This window comes from Nyctibius grandis, chromosome Z (genome assembly GCF_013368605.1).
Source record: "Nyctibius grandis isolate bNycGra1 chromosome Z, bNycGra1.pri, whole genome shotgun sequence".
NCBI classification, from domain to species: domain Eukaryota; kingdom Metazoa; phylum Chordata; class Aves; order Nyctibiiformes; family Nyctibiidae; genus Nyctibius; species Nyctibius grandis.
Genome location: NC_090695.1, coordinates 41,903,789 through 41,925,335, shown reverse-complemented (window position 1 = coordinate 41,925,335; position 21,547 = coordinate 41,903,789). Strand labels below are relative to the sequence as shown.

Here is a 21,547-nt window from a genome sequence, read left to right as displayed (position 1 = left end):
TAAGTTTAAAAGTTGAGTTCCTCAGTGTTTTGGGTGTTCAGACTCAGGTAGACATTTGAATCTTCACTTAAAATAAGAGAGTTCAAAACTGGGAACTTAGACACTTGGAACAGGAGCTTGGGAACTTATGGCTCAGTATCACTGTGCTTATTGGACACATTCCTGTGTTGCTACTTGTACCATCAACATGTTGACTGACTCTTAGTCACAAATAAAGATCCAGCTGTCTGGATGCTGTATGGAACAGAACAGATACTCCAGGTCCTAAAGAGTTTACTGCTTATAGGCTGTAAATATTACCCTTTCCTACTTGTTTATTTCGAATTCTTTCCATTCCAACAAAGCACAATCCCGTCTTTCAAACTAATCCATCAGTCAATCTTTGGAGATGTATTTTCCCTCCATATATGGGGAGGAGAGAGAAAAGGCTGGATCAAAAACTCCATGTTACAGAATTTCATGAGTACTCAGGATAGTCTCTATCTTTCAGGACCTGAAAGTTTCTGATAATGTTTCACAAATACACTTGCATAGACAAAATTTCAAAAGCATTTCTATTAGTAATAGGCACAATTGTGTTTTACATAAATGTCTCCGACTTACAGGAATAATTTGGCCACACACACCAATAGGCTCATGTCTTGTAAATGTAAAAAAGTTTCCATCTAAGGGAAGAAGAAATAAATTAGACATTCAGACAAAGCATTTGTGAGAAACAGTTAAATCAGAAAGAAGATAAAGTTGGATACCAAACTTAGCTGGATAGAATTTTACTTATAAATGTCATTTTCAAAATCTTAACTATGCAAAAAGCAACCATAAAGTACATCTAGATTCAATATCTACTTTCTTCATAGCTCCAAGGTTTGATTCTGTCAGTCTGACTGACTTTTTGCAGTGATAACCCTGCTTCTCTATATGGTATGCACAGCACTCCAATAAGCATTCCTCATTTCTTTTTTCTTTTATCACCTTTTTTGGAAGGTGCTCTTTTAAAAGCTACTTGCAATCCTAGGTACGTATCTGAAATTTTTTAGTATTAGATCTTAGCTTAAATCAAATCCATTAAGTATAAAATTCTCTTTGATTCAAATAAACATGTGTCCCATGAAGCCTAGTATAGAGATCTACGTGATGCAAGAAAGTTGGAAGTATTTATCACTCTAGTTTTCCTTAATTCCTTCTTTATTACCATTCTTTTCTTTGTCCTTCTTAGAGAAGGCATCTAGAAACAATGTTTTCATAGAGCTGCTTAATGGGAGAGGGAATGGAACGAAATTTCAGCACAATAAAGCAATGTTCCCTCATTCCTATCTCTTAGTACTCTTCCTAATATATTATCCAATAACTGAAACAAATATTACTGTTTGTGCTAATCTTAGCTTTAATAAGCAAATACTTGTTTTTCAATACTGTACAATTGTATACACTATATATTGCTATGCAGAAGGAACCTACCAGACTTCTTAGATGTACATACAGGCTAAAATCTTCCGATCAATAAACACTACTTATTAGTGATGTATAGAACAAGAAATAAATGTGAATAAGTGCACTAAATGTTTAAAACAAGCACTATTATAAATCTTAAATAACCTATATTAAGAACTATCTGAAATATTTTCCATTTGATTTTTTTGTGTGTTGCACTACTTTTAGAAAAAGGCAATTTTTTACAGATCACACTGGCTTCCGTTCTGTACTTTTGTTATCTCAGAACTACTCACCCATTGGAACAGTACGCCCATGGATTTTATCAGCCCAGCCTGCACAGTAGCGTAAAGTTTTGATACAGGCACCTAAATCCATTAAGTAGGCAGTGGAAAAGAGTTTCCCACCATCAATGGCTTCCATTGTCTGTAGACAATAGCAATTACAAAGTTAATATCAAATATTGATACTGGTTCTCATGCTTGTACTTTGTCATTTGGCTTCTGGTTGTTTAGTTCAGAGGTTTTCAGCTTTAGTACAAACATTTCGATTAATTCCACTCTGAAGGATACTTAGCATTTGAAAAACCCAAGGTAGCAATTTACAAACAAGAAATTATCATGATGGTTTATTCATAGTGAGCTATGCAGATAACATGATCATGGTACATTTGTAATGGTGAGATGTACTGAAAAAACAATAATATTTCTCCATTCTGAATCAGTTACACTGTTATAATTTATATTAAATATTCTGCAAGTGTAGATGAAAAGATCAGCTAGGAGTCTCACGCAAATAACTGATGCAAATAAAATGAGTGGCCTCCCTTAGCCTATTCACACTGACACCAAGGTAGGAAGTAGTTTCCTACAAATAACTGTCATATTAACTTAGGATCCTGTGCTTTTTAATTATTAAGGAACGTGTTTCTAGGTGCTTAACAAATGCGTGGTTAGCAACTTATATGACCAAGAAGACTGAAAGCATGGAATAAAATATCCCAAATATACCTTGAGTATTTGATGTGCAAAGGAAAGATCAGAGCCATCAAGAACAACTAACAGAAAAATTCACTACAAAAAAACCATACTCATACATTTTATACAGAAGAGATTCTCTTTTATTAGTTAACTACTAACTGAGTGAACTAACTGGTCTTATTTGAAGACAGACCTGAATCTCCATACCATGGATCTCCATGCCGGGCAGATCCATGAGAATACCTTGAGGATAATAATGAGCAAATATTCATTCAACATCTATAACTTTTCAGATGACCAATTGTGTTCCACCCACAGTGCTTTAATGATCCCACAGAGACACCAGCACTAAATAGGGTTGATTTCCAGCCAAATCTAGGGAGTGTGGTTTGGATTAATGTCAATTTAATAACCCTAACTGTTGGGACAGCTAGATAAAAATCATATGCAGTGTCAACATCTTCTTGACACTGCTAGAATTTTTTTCTCGAGTTTTCCAGCACAGAGACACTGGGGACCTTCAGCTTTGCGAACAATTTTATTAGGATGCTTGGTAGAAAAATGCCAAACTATAGCTTCAAGATGTAGTCAGGTCTTGGAAATATTAGTTTCTTTTCTAAATTTGTTATTTTCTCTGTCCAAGGTTCTTCAACATTTTCTGAGTCTACAGACTGATCCTGCAAGTGCAATGTTTCACCAACAATTCCCCTGTGAAGTCTGCAGTTTTAGTTAACTGGACACATGGGAGGTATCATACTTGGGAAGAGAACAGAACAAACACAGACAACAGCAATGCTTGATGGCTTTCAGCAACAAGGAACTGACTAAATGAGATATACCCTTGTCATTTCAGGCAATTTATCTGGCACTGTGTTCTGTCTGGACATGGGAGACAATTCTTCCCTGGACTCAAACTTATGAACTCCATAGCTTTGAACATCACAACAGACTGAAACCTAAGAAACAAAATTCTCAGTGGCTCTTTCAGTACCCTGCTTTGACTTATTCTTCCAGTGGCCTACCTATGGGGCTGTTGAGCCTCTGGAGCTTCAGGAGAGGCATCTTATCATTATATGAAACACTGAAATGGAATAATTTTGATCCTGGCCAGATGCATGAACACAGAACAATGCATTTGCAATGAGCTTTGGGCGTCTCTTTTGACCTCCAGTGTTTACAAGGCTATTTGCTATTCTATAGTACTAGTTCTGCCATTATGATAAGCTGTGAGTGGAGAAAATCTCTCTTCATTTTGATGAAGTCTGAAAAGCACTTCATTCAAACACACCTTATGTAAAAGGGAAAAATTGCTAATAATATGAGTAAGGTGTAGGAAATAAAAACAAAGTCAGCAAAATAAAAACCTGGGAGGGGCCCCAGAGAAAAGCAATACTTTCATATTATGAAAACGGTAAGTGGGAACAAAAACTAACTTAAAGCTTCAGCTTTCCTGTGGAAAAAAGATTATTTCTCCATCCTCTTTGCATGTGTAATGCCTCAGGCTGTACAACAAAGAAGCAAATGCCAGCTTATCCACTATTTAACTGACAAGGGGGCATACTTATCCTATTAAAAATGTAACTCTCTTAAAATTTTGTCTGTCAACTCCAATAAATCTAGCATTGTGGCAAGTTCTAGCCACCCAAGTTTTCTCCTGAGAAACTAGGTTATTATCAATCCCTATCAAGGTGACAAGATCCATTTAGAGAAATAACGTGGTTGAAGAAGAGTGTAAATTTGACAGCTGCAGACTTTGGAGTTCAAGTAAATAACCTCAGTTCCTTTGAATTTTCATTTTTCTTTTAAAAATCCTTTTGGAACACATGCAAGAGTCTTCTTATACTACAGCCACAAGGACAATAGAAGGGGCAATAGATTCTTTGCAGGTTTTACATATTTTGCAGGTTTTACATATTTTGAAGGTTTAAATTTTATGAGCTTATAAATGGTGTGGTTTGTAGCTAATGGCTAAATACCCAAATTGTGACTAGATCAGTCTGAGTGATGATTCTGGATGCTGGATACTCCTCCTGCTCTCTTAAATTTTTGACACTGTTGGCAGAAAACCAAGATTCATCCTCAGGATAGTGCAAACAATTATCCTGCCTGAATGTTCATTCCAGAAGGTGCTTGGAATAACAAAGAGATCATCTTAATGGTAGCATCATATGCGGGATTTAAAAAAAGAGTGGGGGTACTAGGCTTTACCAAATTTGTAGTTCATTTCTATTTTAAACGTTCTTTCTTGGTTTAGTGCACTATTAGTAGGTGGTGGTGCTATAGCTTACATGTCTGCTGTTAAGAGTGGTAAAATGGCCCATACACAGTAGTTAGTAAAGACAGGACATTATTCCCCACTCCCCATGTTCTTTCTACTAATAAGTAATTCATTGCTGCTTTTGGTTCTGGTTAAGGTTTTTCACTCATTGCCAGTTGCAAGCTGGAGTTAATGAAGGACCAGTGATAACAAAATATATAGCCATGAAATTCAAAATATCTCCTGGTTCTGACTTGTATCATCTGTAAGCATTGAGCCAGGTTTTGAGTTTAGGCTTTGGTTCAGGCCTTGGTTTACACAACTATTAAGCACGTGGTCTATGTTAGTGTATCCTTAAGAATCAACAATTGAAATTGCATCAGTTGTAGGCGGCTTAAGTATCATCTTAAAGCTAATCGAATAGTCAAGTACTTTCTGGGTATGGGGTGTTAGCAGGCACAGTGCAAGCCAGTTTAATAAGGTCCATTTGCAATACAGATGAAAAACAAGTATTGAGACAGCCTGACTTTCCAAGGATTTAGCATTTTACGCTTGCTTATATCATACTTACAGCTAAAATCAACCGATCTCTTTCAACTAAGTCAGCTAGTTTATTCAAGAGCCTTCCTCGCTCTGAAGCATCCATTGTACGCCAGGGTGACCCAAGCTCAAAAGCTTTTCTAGCTGCTTTAACAGCCTTGTCTACATCTGCCTGTGGGGAAAACAGAGACACTTTTATAACCAATAATTGATTCTGTCATCCATCTTGTTGATTGTTAAACATGCAAGGTGTTTTGCAAGATAAATAGGAGACACCAACCTCAATCTAATCAGAATTAGTACAGTAATTTTATATAAATGGGTTATTTTCTTTCAAACACTTCTGCTATCATTTTAGCAATGTGAAATTGTATGAGAAACAGATGAGTTCTCAAAGCTTCTAAAATAAAAACATCTTAAGGAACTCTATTTTTAAAATTTACATTTTCAAACCCTTTGCCTTCTAGTGTCTGTAATTGGGGACACACCCACCAATTACACTGCTGATGCGATTTAAACTCTTTTATGTACAAAGAGCTGCCCAAATCTGTAAGTTAAATGTTTAAGAGCTCAACATTATCTAAAAGTATCTGGTGGTGTGTTGAAGACCAGGTTAGTAAAATCTGTTCCTTAGAATGTTTCATAAAATGAACATAAATTTATTATTGAGGAAGACAAATCAATGCATTTATTTTTGAAAGTTTTAAGGAATATTTCTATTTAAAATAATTTTAACAATTCACTAATTGACCAGATTTAAAATGCTAAGCCTAAATATTCTGAAGTTTAAGCATTGTCTTTGCATTAAGCAATTTAATTTGTCAGTCCTTTAGTGTTTTTATAGAATAATTTATCATTTGGCTTTTGCTATAGTAGGAAAATTTACAATTAATTATATGAAAATCTTTTCTGTGTGAGGGTGTTCCAGGATATAAAAAATCTAATTAAAAATCTCTTGAGAAAAGGCTTTTAGTACTTGGAATTCTATATTTCACAGTTCTTGTAACTATTTTCCCAGGAAAACAATGAAAAAAAAAGAGATTTATTCTAGTTTTTTGTTAGAAATTAAAAACAAATTTCAAGAAAAAAAATAAGCACTCTATACATGGCACATTTCCCTGAGCTATTTACATGCATTGTTTAAAGGATTTCTTTCAAACTTTTTTTTGTACTGCTGCTTGCTAGAATATCCTCCAGGGAAATCACTATCAAAGTTAATTAAACCAGCAAAGTTGAGTAAGTCAACACCAAAGTAAATTGCTCTAAATGTGAACCAGATCTTGAATCTTTAACTGATGTTGGTACCCAACAACGAATTTTTAAAAGCCAGGAGTGAGGTGGGTAAGTGGCTTGGAAAGTCCAGCTCAGACTTGCCGGGCAGCAGGCCCACAGAACTTCCCAAAGGTCTTTCCAGGAAGTTTGGGAAAAAGATCTCTACCAATAGCACAGTCATTCCTAAGGGTAATACTGACCAATCACCTACATCAAATAGTTGAAATCTACCAGTTTAAAAAAAAATACTTTTCTACAGAATCTGTCAGAATGTCATCAAATACCTCATCACTTATCTGTGACCCAGCAAACTGCATTCAGTGAATATTTAATTAATTCTATTTTTTTCTCATCTCTTTTTAACATAAATATCCTACACCTTTGCAATACGACTTGGAGTGGATGCCTTGGCCTTTACTGGAAAAGAACAAAGGGAAACCATACGTTGTACTTGTGTGAATGAGGTAAATTAAAACTAAGTACAGTGTCATGTGTTCTTTCTACTATAAGTGCAGAAATAATTAAAACCATAAAAAATTATATAAAGCTAATATAGGGCTGTGAATGAAAAGTAAGAAAAAAAGAAAGACGTTCTACAACTGTGTGAAATTTAATTTGGGTACTTAAATCTACACCATGAGTATAAAGACTGATAGCTCCTTTCAGAGCTAGTTTAGACTTTTTACAGAAGTACATTTACTTGACATCCCACTGACCACTTGTTGAGCTGCTTTATTATTACTAGGGGCCTTTAGGATTAGTGAATGTAGCTTGAAAGAGCCATCAAACTGAAAGGAAAACAGTTCCCACCCACATATGTGTCTGTGCTTTGTAATCTCTGCTTGTTTTTTTTAAATACCACTGCAAGGCAGTGTACAGCTCTTTGTCAACCCTATTGTATACACAAATTAAATTCCTAAAATCTCTTGGCTCATTATCTAAAGACTAGAGTCTAGAATATTAGGTTCACAATGATTGTGTAATTTACTAGATTAGTACAATTAGTTGGCAATTTAGTTAATAGCAGTTGTCTTTACACATTAGTTTGCAAAATTATTGGAGAGAAAGCAAACCTGTGTGTTGAACAGTATTATCTCTTTATTTAATGAGTTGTTAGATTGCTTGTAAGGAATGAAAGCTACAAAAATTCTGAATGGTAAGTGAATGGTTGCAGGTCATGACTAATTTAATTTGAGGCTGATCAAATATCAGGCCAACTTGATTTGCAATGTAATTTGGTTTTTAAACACTGAATAGAAAAGAGGTAGAAGAAAGGTAGAAGAAGTACCATTTTACATCAAACACATGTATGGTTCTAGTGTGAGACGATTCGGAAGTTGACAGCATGCTTATGAAATTCTTTGGCTTAGGACAAAAAGAGTCTGAAATAATCTCAGTGAGCACTATATACAGGTAACTGGGACTAAAGAAAAGCCAGGGCAAGGTGTTTGAAGAACTCATCATTAGATATATGAAATTATCAAAAGCCGGATTCATGCAAACTTTCTCAGACATCTTTGTTTAAAAAATGTTTAAAATGTGTCTTCACTATGATCTTCTTAATAATCTGTGGTCAGTATTGCTCATGTGCTAGACAAATAGCATTTCAGCCAAAATTTATTGGGAGATTCATGATGAAATTACAGAACAGAGTAACTAAGATTCAGTGAGCACAGGATGCTGAATGAACTGGGTTTCTATTCATTTCTCAAAAGAACATTTTATTTCAGAGTGAATCTTTGTATGGTAAATTAAAATATTCTGAAAGTTATTGTGCTTATATTGCCAGTAAATTTTTGGTGAACTTAGATAAACGTCTGATAAGTTTTATAGTAGTTCTCATGGATAAAAAGGTTGTTCATGGACATTTTGCTGCTAAGTTTAAAACACACTTGTTATACAAATCATTCTAGATATGCATATTTCTTGACTAAAATTAACATCAGATGTCATTTTGTGAGAAATGTGAGAAATTTTTCTCACTTTTGGATGTAAAATTTAACTTTGAAGGGGAAAGTGTAGAAAATGAAATAAATATTTGCAAGAACCAAAACAGCAATTATAAAACCAATTTTATTTTCAGTTACAGTCACCACTTTTTGTATACCTGTGAACTGGAAATAGAACACTCTCTTTTCATACTTACTTTCCCAGAGTTTATACGAAAAAATTCTTTGGTCATTGGTTTCAAAACTCTTTGAGCAACATTGTCTGTTCTATTAAAAAACTACCCCCCCCCACTCGATAACATGCATTTAAACTATATGGTAGCACTAGACAAATCCTTTTCAGCAGAAAAATACATAATATAACAAAAATACAGAGCTGCTTATTTGAGGGCTTACGTTTTCATTATATCTTTGATTACATGGAATCTATCTGTAATTTTGCACTAAGAAACCTCATAAATATAAAAAATAAATATTTGTTTACAGGTGTCAACAATGCCTTTAGTCCTCTGTTTAAATTCTTCAATTCAACATGCTGTAAGGAAACCAGTTTTGGTGGAATTAGTGTCTATTCGATAGGTTACCTTCAGCTTCAGAGTCTTTTTAGGACTATGTTTCAATACATTTTTCACAAAACCAAATTTTTGAAGGGGGCAGTACCGAGAAGACATACTCATAGCTAAAAATGCTAAAGATAATGATAATCTCCACAGTGTCTGTGTGGGAAATATCAGTATTTGTCTACTTTATGTTACCTGTAATGAAAAGGCTTGTATAAATATGTAATGAACAGATTACATCACTGTGTAAGGAAGAACCAGGAAAAAAAAAACAAAACCCCAATTAAATTATTAGATGTCACCGATCAAAAACAACAAAATGAATCAATGTTATTAACAAAAAAAATCAACAAAAAATATTTCTTCAGAACTTTCCTCATACGAGCAAGGTCCTAAGAGTAAAACAGTTTTTCAGTGTCTGTTTACAAGTAATATTAAGCCTTAGTAAAAAATCTAAGAATCATATTTGCAGAAGACATTATACAGGATGAAGTAAGTACATCTCTGAGGTGATGTTTTACATCAACACAGACTGGCGCTTGCCTTCCTGTTTTTGTGACACAGAATTGAATTTAAAGCTAGGATTAAGAGCAAGAAAGAAAATCCTACCTTGTCACCTTCTTCAACCTCACAGATTTTCTCTTCATTTGCAGGGTTAAAGACTTCAAATTTTTTACCACTGACCGAATCATGCCACTCATTGTTTATAAATATCTGCAGAGGAAGAAATAGTGCAACAATATTAGTTATCTGTTTTAATGAATAAATCTGTCTTTTATAGCTGAGAGCTGCCTTATCGATAGGTACCCAAATTAAAAATGGAGTAGCTGTTTCTACATTATTCTGAAGAGATGAGTAATCACATATGCACTTACCCAGGAACAGCATTTTAAAATTAACTTCCTTTGGAGAGGCAAACTTTCTCTACACGATATTTTCACTTTGTTTTGTATCATAAAAATATACTGTTACAAAGGGGTTTTTCCTCTCTCAAACTGAAATCTGTGATGTACAAGGGAGATACAGCTCTAAATGACCTACCTAAAACTACCTGGGTTTCCTATGCTCACAGGGTTAGTAATGATGGAGGACCTTTCTGCTATATGCCCCGACAGAAGTAAGCCCAATCCTTGGGTTTAGTATGATAGTATATTTAGTATATGGAAGAACAATATTTTGTTTAGCTTTGCTTTGATTTCTCTTCACTCTTTCCTGCCAAAAAAAAAAAAAATCCCAACAAAAAATAACCAATAGTACATTTTTCTGAAATTAAAGTCAGGACTAAAGAAACCCCACCACAGTCCATTGAATGAAACAAAGAAAGAAACAGTGAAGCAGAGTAAAAAGCAAGCAAGTATACTTCCCTATTTTCATGTTACAGGAGAAAAATAATTAGAGACCAAGGAGGAGCTCTTTTATTATTCACCAAAATCCTTTGGCTTTGCAGGTTGGTGTTTCATTGAATGTGATCCTAATCAAGATTTAAAAGCAGAAACATAATGCTCTTAATCTTTTACATAAAAAGCAGAATTTACTCCATTAAATAAAGACAGGAATCATGAATCAGGAGGAAATGACTGATGTATTCACCAGAAATACACTCTTAGAAAGCTTAGAGAAAGCTTAGACTGTCCTTGCTGTTGGTAGTTGGTGCATTTCACAGAGATACTGTCTTAAAAACACACTTAGGAGCACATGCTGGGAGAAAAGCCCTCTCATATATAATTGTTGCCTTGGAAAAAAGTTCAATTACTTTATTGATGAAAGCACAAACACCTATTTATTTAATTGCTGTTTTTCTGCCTGTCCTAGTCTTACAAGGAAAGGAGGATTAGCCTTCCAGATTGAACCAGCACATATCAAAATGTTTACACTGGTCAAATTAAAATGTCCAAGAGCTGACAATGAGAGGAATTTCAAGGGTGGCTTATGTGCAGAACATGACTGTGGTCCTCAACTACACATGGAGCTGTATACAGCTCAATAGGTCCTAGATGAAAATATATGGGAAACAGTGGCACTTCTGATCATAGTTTTCAAAGCTCTTTCCTACTCCTCCTTTGGAAACGGTTTGCAGGATCTCAATCTGAACATTTTCTCATCACAATGCTGTTACTTTCACGGGTTATACTGTGGGTGCTAGAAGTGGGATTGTGCCATATTACCATAATCCTGCATTCAACATGTGAATATACTCATACAAACACACAGCGTGAGTGCTGACAGCGTATATCCCCTCACAGCTTGGAAGCATTACAGCTGATGGCCATGTATATGGAGGGGCTCTTTTCTTTCTCCTCCCTAACTGAAAGTTTATCTTCAAAACACCAGGAATTCAAGCCTCTCTGGTTTTGGTCTTCAGCACATGTTGCAATTCTTGCTTTTGAAGGGTGAAGTTACTTGCCTTGTATGACTTCAGGCTTTGATGAGATGATCTTTGGGTAATTTTTAGCTGTCATTGTTTTATAACCAGCATGACTAACTTCTGTTTAAATGTGATCCGAACCATTTGATATTATTCATTATTCATTCAGTAATTTCTTTCAATGCCCTGATTACCTCCAATTTAATTGTCACAACTGTCAAATTTTTTGTCAGCCTGACATTAGTGACACTTCCTTGCCTTCCTTTCAGTCTTTAGTCATAAAATGCAAACATACTCCTGTTATTCTGTTACTGAAGTATCTGACTATTATTGTTTGAACTGCAAGGCGTATTACAGCATATTAATATTATTTGTGTCCATTTTGATAGTTTTTCATACTTCATTCTGACTCTGAGGGTCTCTGTTATCTCTGTACACTGATTTCCCTCAGCACCACCACTCTTGATTTTCCATCCTCCCAGACATCGTCTAACCCCTTTTACTAATCTGTTGCCTTCGAGTGAAACATCCACTTACCAGGAAAACCAGGCCAGCATGCATTGCTTATTTAGCTGTTTTCTCCTGACTTTTACATGACAAGGACTGGAAAAAGTCTAACATTAAAACCAAGAAAATAAACTAAAATTGTGCTTTCCTCAATCTTGCTAGAATATCCTGTTTTTAAATAATATCATTCTAGTTCAAACTTTTCCTAAAGTGCAAAACTTATAGCTAGCTATTAAGAAGCACAAAAGAACAATTGCACAGCAGCTGGCCTACACCAAAGTTAATCATAACAACTTATCTAGCAGCAATGAAATTGATAGCCAAAGTTCATTTAATAAATGTTAGGAACTGTGTCCTTACTCAAAGATTAGACTTTTATACTGGCTGAAAGCACATTGTGTACTGAATTTGCTTTGCATGGCTGGAACAAATACCATCAACTCTTGATTGCAACATTGCTGGCGCACTTAGAACAAGACCTAAACAAAGCAAGGTGGGCATTGTTGTTTCCCATATTGAACTTTAATGATCCGTAACCTTTTGTGGTATAATAACCCCAGAAATTCAAACCTAAGCCCTTTTGTATGGGAATAACTAATCAGCAAAGGTACTGTTACATCTGCAGGAATAATTAAATGTTTGAAACCCTTATAAAGTCTAAATGACATCAGTGTGATACAAGAATACTTTCTCTAAAGACAGCACTAAGTTCCCACCATGTCTGCTTTGTTTTTACTATTAATTTTGTTGTCTGTTTGGTATGACACTTTCCTTCTCTTTCAAGCTGTGCTGTCCTAATTTCAGTTGTGCTATATATCCCTTAAAACTATGACCAAAGAGGGCTTCAGGAGTGTGCAGTCCTGCGTCTCTTTAGGTTTTTGGTTACTGAATATTAATGAGACTGTTGATAAAGCCTGTAGAAATTAGTCTGTTTTTCCAATAAAGCAAACAAACAAACAGACAAACAAGGAAATAAACCACTGCAATTGTTCCTGAAAAATCTATACTTTTCAATTGTGTAGGGAAAATATGGAACCATACACACTATTTAAAAAAGGTAAAAGTTGTCTTTTAAAAGATGTAGTTTATATCATTATTAAATCAAATATATTTCCAAATGATCTCTTCTGTCATATTAAAATAATACAAAATGAATTGATTCAACAATTGTTAAATGACAGAGAATAAAACAATATACTAAAAAAATATGCTCTACTTTAGGTGTAATTACTGAGAAATTATATGATATTATACAGCTGTGAAAATTTAGAGGACAAGCAGAGTGAAGGCTAAGGACCTCTGGGTGAAATCTGAAGTACTTATCTCTGTTCATAAATGCAAAATAGAACCTGGGCCTTACCCATAGATGCACAAGATCTGTGCTACCCTAGAGCCTGCCACCTCTGAGCCACTGCTGGTGAAATTGTCAAAGTGAGTTAAATCTTTATGTCTGACTCAGTACGTTAGCCTTGAAACAGAAAGGAAAACGTCATTGGAAAGATCTGATACATGGCACAAGATCTGTTTATATATCAGCACCACATATAGAGTTTCATCGCTGCCTCTGACCATCAGGACTGATCAACAAACTCTTGTTTCGAAAAAAGCTCTCAGGGAAATAAATGTGTAAGTAAGTCCCTGGAAATTTCAGATATATGATGAAGTTGATTATAGGAATATCCACACAAAATTCTGACTGTTCTGAAAGGACAAAGACAGCAGTTAAATGGTTAATATGAAAAAAGCCATCTTTAGTAACTAGCTACATTGCCAAGAAAAGAGACAAAGTAAAAGGTAAATATTAACATAACATTGCTATGATGTTACAGTATGCCAAATTCATATCTGTCTGTGAAAGGAATAATAGCAAAACATACCATTTTTGGAAATTTTTAAAGTATTTGTTTAAATACTACATTTATTACACCAACCAATATCACCCATAATATTAGTTTAGAATATCTTTCTTATTAATGTTTCTAATACCATTCCCATTTAAAACATAACTTCATTATATTAAATATATACACAACATTTTATCAGAGCTGTGTAAATCAAACTATCCAGATATCTTCTGTAAGCTAGATAGCAGTCTTGCATATCCAGGTATGAAAGACAGGAAAGAGAACGAAAAAGTCCAAACTTTCCATGTAAGCAGTGTTACATACATTGCAGGTAGCTACACTCATAAATGTGCATGCAACCATGCTCATTTAATGCTCTGGAGTATATGCTGCAAACAAACAGGATATGGATCTCTAAATCCAGACAACATTGAAGTACCAGCCAACAGCAGCCTCTGGCAACTCCCTTGTCCTGCTGAAAAAAACCATTTGGGACCATCTTGCAATAGGTTACAGTGTTCTGTCTGTCAGGCAGAAATCCACTGACAGCTCAGAATTTTTGTGCTGATTTGTCAGACACAAACGCAAAAGACCTACCCTTCTGTGGCACGTGCTGTGCAGGGGATTGTCTGTGATGACTGACTGTGGTCCGTGAGGTTTAGGGCTGCTAACTGACTTTGCAAGGATTTAGAAATGTTGTTGCAGGCATTTTGTAACTGTTAATTTCACTGGTATTTTTAGGAGAGAAGATGGTTTTTATTTCAACAACACAAAGAATTAATGACTTTCAGACTTCTTTGCATTAGACCTGGAAATACACATTTCTTGTAGATGAGAGTGTACACTACTAAAGCTTAGTATTTAAAAGAGAGGCTAGGTAACAGGCTATAGCAGTCAAAATCCTTCTGACTGGCTTTATTTCCCAGTGTCAAAGTGCAATAAAATCTTGATTCTCTGAAACGATTGATTTCAGTTCAGATAATCTGATACCATTCACCATTTGAGGTTGAAGTTACCTGCAAGACTACAGCGTTTCTGTCATTGTTTAGAAAATTGATTTCGTCACTCAAATGACCTGACCAGAGAATGGGGAGCCAAGACCTGCTCTTTGCCTTTCTCTGTTATCCCAGTTTTTTTTTTTTCCCTTCAGTCCTTGAGTATTTTGAAAAGATCGTAAGTTCATTTTATAAAGTATCTGCTAGATGGAAGTGACATATTTGTGTCTGTGCTGCATGAGGAAAAAAAGTATTAGACTCTGGACACATTTGTCTTAGACAGACTACACCATAATTCTGCTGAAATAGATTTTGGGGCCTCTGCATTAGGTGCTGTCACCTTATGAATTATAACTTCTTGCTGCATCTTCCTTGGAACAAGGATCCTCTGTTTTGTGGGTTCAATGTTGTGCAAAGTCTGTACAGGGTTTCAGGCCTCAGTCTTCCTGCAGAAGTGACTTAAAAGTTCAGTTTAGAGAAGAAAATAGTTAATTTCTGATGTTGAAAAGATCCTACACATGATTCCATATTCATCATCTGTCTATAAACTTATTATTTGTCAGGGAAGAATTTTTATGTAATTCACTATTATTGATATAAACTATAATCTACACTACAGAGATGTAGTCAAGAAAAATAGTAGAACTATCTAAAATGTGGACCATCCCAACCTTAGCTGTTAAGGGTAGCTTTATAAATATGGAATAAAATGTCTAAGCCATCTTCTCTTTAGATACCAGAAACTCTTACAAACTTATGGTACAAGAAAAAGCATAACCTCTTCCTGCCATAAATCTGCCCCTAGATATCCTACAAGTCTTGCTATGATAAAGATTTTCTTGACAATGTTCTTCAAATGAGCCTAGCTGCCTGTTTCACAGAGCTAAAAGCGATCACCAAATTTCAACAGCTGCTCAGCTGACTGCTCAAAAGCTTTCTCGTGCAGACAGTAAACCAGGGAATGACATCACCAGCGTTTTTTAGAGGGCAGGAACAGTGAAGAGGCATCAGGGCTGTGCCTGGGCTCCTGCATGCTGGAGGCAATTCAACATCACTCAGGTGAAGAAGTGCACGGTGCTGAAAAATTGTTGGCTCCTATTCATACCCACTCTTATAGATTATGAGAGTCGTTCAGATATTCTTGAGCCTGATGATGGCAATAAATCTTACAGTTACATCTAAACCTGAAAGAAATTCGTGGCTCAATTTCAGGTGATATAAGTTCTGATTTACTAGTCTCATAATACGTTATGGAGTCTCACTGTATTCTTTAAGCAATACAGTTAAAATATATGAAATTATTTAAGGAATTACTAAAGACTGAAATTGTAAGCTTTAAACAAACAAATCAATATAGAATACCTGTTGTGAAATCTCTTTTTTTTCCCCCCAGATTTTTCCTTACAAGAAGTTGATATTTGGCTAATATTTCATGTAACTTTATTTTCCCCTCAGAATTGTATGTTATTATTGATGCAGGAATTACATTTTACCGCTGCAATGAACTAACAATCAGAGAATATACTCTTTTTATTCATTATTTATTTTTACTTTTGAATTTGTCAGTTAGTGGCTTTGTGTTTACAAAGTCCATTGATCTTAGAAAGAGTATGTTTCTATAGTACCTTTATAGCTGATTACCTATGCCCAGATATTCTAATTAAATTTTTGTGGTTTTACACCCCATCTTTGTTTGTGAAGGTAGTGTTTCCAACATATGTGATACCCAGCCACAATTTTTCTTCACTCAGACTGACTTACCCTTCCACACTTTTTGATATTCCACATGCAACTTAGTGAAAGAATGTGCTGCTGTGTTCTCCTCCTCATATAATTTGACAACCTAATAATTAACTAATCTGAGTTTTCTGATTAAAGGAGTACCACAGGGCTTAATGTATGCAAAAGCATCATGACAGAAATCATTTGTCTAACAATCATTGTCTAATTCCTCAGTGTCGACTAAGTAAAATATTTACCAGTACATTTTTAGCCAGTTACCAACACTCATTCAGTTCGTTGGAATATCTTTAACTGAGATTCAGGTATGAAACCAATTCAAGATTACTTTGTAGTTCAACATCCAAATCAATTTAACTGTTTAAAATACATTCAATTTAATTCTTGAAATTCAAATTCCCTGAAGAGTGCTCAGTTTTATACTCTGAGATGTAGCTGTACCAACCTATAGAACCACAGACATATCTAAATACACACAAAATTATCCCTCTCATAGAAAATAAAATAGAGTGTTAAGTAAAGAGGAATGTCCTTGGAATATCTTCTGCAGACCTTTCTTCATATCCTTGTGAGATGGCTGTTGGTATTATGCCATGGTAGAAAAAGAGAAAATTGAGTTTCTAGAGCTGAGGGATCTTCTGATGTCCCAGGTGCTTCAGACAGAAAGGTTAATACATTAGCGGTAATTAATACTTCCCTCATCTTGATCCCTCTAACGTAACTAGTCAAAACCATCCCACACCCCACATTCTAACTTGTATGGGTCAGGAGAGGAACAGGATGGGCAAGAAGACAAGAGTGGAAAGGCTTTATTAAATTGTGGGACGACTGCTGGGTACAGGATGATATTTCTATTATCCCATGTCCCTGTCCCTCAGTACACTGTTGTGGCTTTCAGACAATCCTGTGTGGTGTTTGAAGAGAGGAGGAAAGCATTGCAAAAATCAAGCCTCCGCAAAGGCGTGTTGGATTTCATCACTTGTAGGTACACAGTTTTGCAAACAAGTGCATTGCACTTCTGCACAGTTACACACTATATGCAGTTTTTAAGGAAATGGTATCTACTGCCAAGGCAAAAGAAACATACATTTGCTATGTAACACTCTCCTTAACTGCGCCCTATAGACATTGCAACCATGCTGGCTATCTTGTGGTTGCTTTTTGTATTAATGGAACAGATTTTTGCTAACTAAATATTTTAGAAGGATAGAAATGTTTACAGGAATTTTTGCCTTGCATATTCAGTTACATCAGATTTCTGAGCTGGCATTTTGCTCATATTAGTAGTTTTCCTTTGGAAAAATAAAAAATGAAAAAAATAGCACTGTAGTTTCTGGAATACCACTGTGGCCTAAGTACTAAAGTATCTTCTCTGAATTAAGATTTTTTTGTTGTTTTAGCAGTAGACAGCTATCACATGGCAGAACTACATAGCTTTCATAACCTGTTAAATATTTACAAAGTAAGGTCCTGTGTGATTTATTCAGGATAAGGTCCTGTGTGATTTATTCAAGACAGATATGCATTGAAATCTCATTAGGTTTTTTTCCATGAAAAAAATAGGACAGAATGGAGTTAAAAATGACTGATCTAGATAATCACTGAACACCTTGCTTTTGGAAAAGGAAATAAGCAGTGGTTTTAGAAAATAAAATTTATTTCCATTCCAATGGTAATGAGAAAAAAAAATGAACAGCAACCGAGGAGTCTCCAAAGAGGAGAGGTCGCTTCTGATCAAATGTTCTACCTGAATGTTTCAGAGGGCAGAGTTTCAATATTATCTATCTGCCAACAGTTTGTTCAAAGTTCTTGCAGATCTCTGCATACTACAATATAAAACAGGCAAAGGATCTTTTCAAGCTGGGAACCCAAGTCTGGATTCAGACTTTCTTTATCTGTGTATTTCTAACTGCATATGGAAAGAATTTGCTATTAGAAAAAGTTTACGGTAATATTGAGTATTTAGTGATAGCAGATTTTTATCTGTTTTATTGATAGTTACTTGTTAAAGTTAAAAAACAGATTCATTATCTCTAAGAAAAATATGTGAGTGGACTGAATTTTATTTTAGTTTCATTTTCACACATCCCTTTCCACATAAGCTTATTTGGTATAATTATTTAAATCTGATTGTAATAAGATGCAATATGCTGGCATTTCAATTTGTTCTCACTGTTCTGAAAATAATATAATAATAGAAAATTTTCCTTCTTTGCTCCATTTATACTTCCTGAGAAACTTATCATCGCAGAAAGTTTGGTTCAGGAGAAAAACCATACCCAGCCCAAACGAAATATTAAATGATCCTATCACACTTACAGATTTCCTGAAATACTTAAGTTAAAAGGATCACTGAATATTAATTGCTAATATGTATAATATCAGAAACAGGTTAGAATAAACTTTTTAAACACTGATTTACAGTTGCTTCCACGGTTCATATAAGATTAAAATGAGCACATCCTACTGTCTGAGCTGAATGCATAAAAAAATTAAGAAACACAAACACTACTAACCTTGGTGTACTTAATTTTCAGATCTTTGAGTGGTTCTGGCAGCGCTGGCAAAACAGGGGCAGGATTGCTGTCTGAACCTTGCTTCTTCATATTTTCAGTTGAGGAGTTTGAGGACGTTCCTGAAACACAGGTGAAAAGAGATATAAGGTAAGTGCAGTGATTTTTGTCTTGACTGAGCTCTTAGTTTTATTTGTGCTTTTTTATCTGTACCAGCTATGGTATATTTGCATACAGGAATATGATTGGATGAAAGAATTCATTGCAAAGAGAAAATGACACTACTTATTTTTAAGACCAAAAGCAACAGCCTTTTCACCGAGCTGAGCCTTGATGAAGCAAACGCTGCTGAAAGAATCTGCTTAGCCAGACACTACAAATTTCTTTCTGGGGAACACAGCTTAAGGCCTCCTCATCTTACCTGTAAAATCGCTTTCTCTCAGCAGGCAGATCCCCAGATTTTAAGTGAAGTTGTTCACGTACTTGAAGGCAGCTCTGAAGGTAAAGACAGACTTGTTAGCTCAGGAAACAAACTAAGCCCTTCTCACTGGAGAGTTGGCAAGAATAGTTTCAAGAGCTGGAAAGTGTTCACTAAAAACCAAACCACCTTATATTACATTTTAATATGTTCAGAGCACGTTATAATTCCTGTAATTAATACCTGCTTTGTAGATCACAGTGATAAGGGATGACTATAGTGATACAAAATCATACATGTTTTTCAAGAAATGTGAAAGTAGGACAAAATTGATCAGTCCAGAAAAAATACCCTGTGGGTAGAGCCAAGCAAAAGCTTGTGGTTTTTTTCCTGATAGCACCACTATTTTAAGAACAAAATTTTTATTACAGTGCCCTTTGGAAAATCTGAGTTTGTGCCTTTCAAAACAAATTATTTAATAGACAGGACTTTTCTAACCAGGCTGGAACCCACTGGTGCATACATGTCCAGTTCTGATTATTTAGTGAGAAACGCATTTGTACTGGCAAATCATTTTATAAGTCACAAGAAACTCCTTTCTTCATTAAGTCCTACCTTTTCTGATGAATGGTATCACAGAGCAAACTGGGACTGAATTAGCACTTGTTTTTATATCCTAAGCTTCTGATACATACACAATGGATTTGTGCCATAGAAATAAAGAGAAATGACCTTACTGCTTTCACTGAGACTATACAGATGCTTCAAAAACTCATTGAGCTTAGCTAATTCATGTATCAGGTATCATCTAAACCATCTGGCAATGGAGGCCCTGGTGCTTTTAACTGATGGATGATACAGGACATATCATGAGATTAATATTATGATGCATTAGTTATACGTAACATACTTTCTGAGTTAAAGAGCATGCGACAATTATCATTGACGACTTTTGTGTTTGGACATACGGTTGGAGCAAGAGTTTCTGGCCTTTGGAAAAGTCCAAGTAATTTCTGGATAAGAGAGAATTCTTTTCTCACAATAGTCATCTCAGTGAAATGTAAAGAGCTGTGTGGACTCGAACAAGTTTCAGCAATTCACCCTGTCATGTGAATGAAGGGTGCCCATCCTCATTGCTGTAATGCCATGATATCCAAGGTTACTAGCTCAGTTACTTCCTTTTGGATGCATCCTTCAGCTCTTCTGCCTCAGCTGGCTGGCTCAAGACATCCCAACATAGAATGGTATATTTGAAAGTTTTGTGAACAGCACTTTTGGAACTTAGTATTTTGGGTTACAATATTTGCTTGTCTTAGAGAATGTCTTTGAGTCTCATGGAAAAAGACTATGTCTAAATAGGGTTTGTTCACTTTTATTTGGAATATAGCTCTTCAGTGTTATCTTCACGTAGTAAATTTTTGGGTTTTTTTCCTTTTATTTTTTAATTTCCATGTAATATTCTGGTTTAGACAGTAAAGTCTACTCTAATAATCTTTCTGCCACTCATTTCTTCATTAACCCACGAAAAGTTTGTCTCTAATTAATTCACCTGTTAATTGCTCAGATTTGCCTAACTTAAACAGAATTTAAGTGCAGCTGCAAGACAGAGATCAGTGGAATTGTCTGGTTTCAAGCAAGACAAAAAATCTTTCTCCCAAGCAGAAGTGTTGTAAATACATTCTCATATTTAGGTACCATTGCATTGCTGATTTTTTTTTTTTTTAGCGATTAAGCCAGAAGTGAATTATGATAACTTCTTTGGAAAATGATAACATTTGTCCTCCTCCCATGTCTATAAGGACAGCCTGAAATCTGCTTAGACAGGCCTTAGAGATACTACCCTGCGTGAAAGTTTCAACTCTTCCAAACATACTGGTAATCATTGCTTTATTTTCCACACAATTCATTCATTTAAGACATACTTTACCCTCTTTTTTCCTTTCTGTTTCCTTCTTTGACTCTTGGATTGCATGAATCACCTTCACTACCTTGCTTCCTGTGAGTCCTTTCTTTTCTCTCTAAGCCTTGTGTATTGTTAAAAAGGTCTCATCTCTTAAAAAGATTACTTGTTATCTTGAGCAATTTGCTTGTCTTGTCTTTGGGCCTTATCTGCTGAGATTTGCTCCAAGCATTACCATTAATGTCAATAATTCCTCAACTTCTCTGTGTTCTCATA

General features: G+C 35.3%; 1 protein-coding gene across 2 annotated transcripts in view; it reads right to left on the bottom strand.

Annotated features, from left to right (window-relative positions):
• ALDH1A1 (aldehyde dehydrogenase 1 family member A1) overlaps positions 1-19,099 on the bottom strand; it is a 39,754-nt gene extending 20,655 nt beyond the window's left edge. The window contains exons 1-6 of one of the 2 annotated variants that reach the window (XM_068422699.1): positions 19,083-19,099; positions 16,556-16,568; positions 9,599-9,703; positions 5,240-5,380; positions 1,728-1,857; positions 604-665 (exon numbers count right to left, since the gene is read on the bottom strand). In XM_068422699.1, the coding sequence (XP_068278800.1) occupies positions 604-665; positions 1,728-1,857; positions 5,240-5,314 (267 nt within the window). In that variant the 5' untranslated portion in view covers positions 5,315-5,380; positions 9,599-9,703; positions 16,556-16,568; positions 19,083-19,099. The other variant, XM_068422698.1, reaches the window with a different exon arrangement.
• Between the last annotated feature and the right edge of the window lie 2,448 nt (positions 19,100-21,547).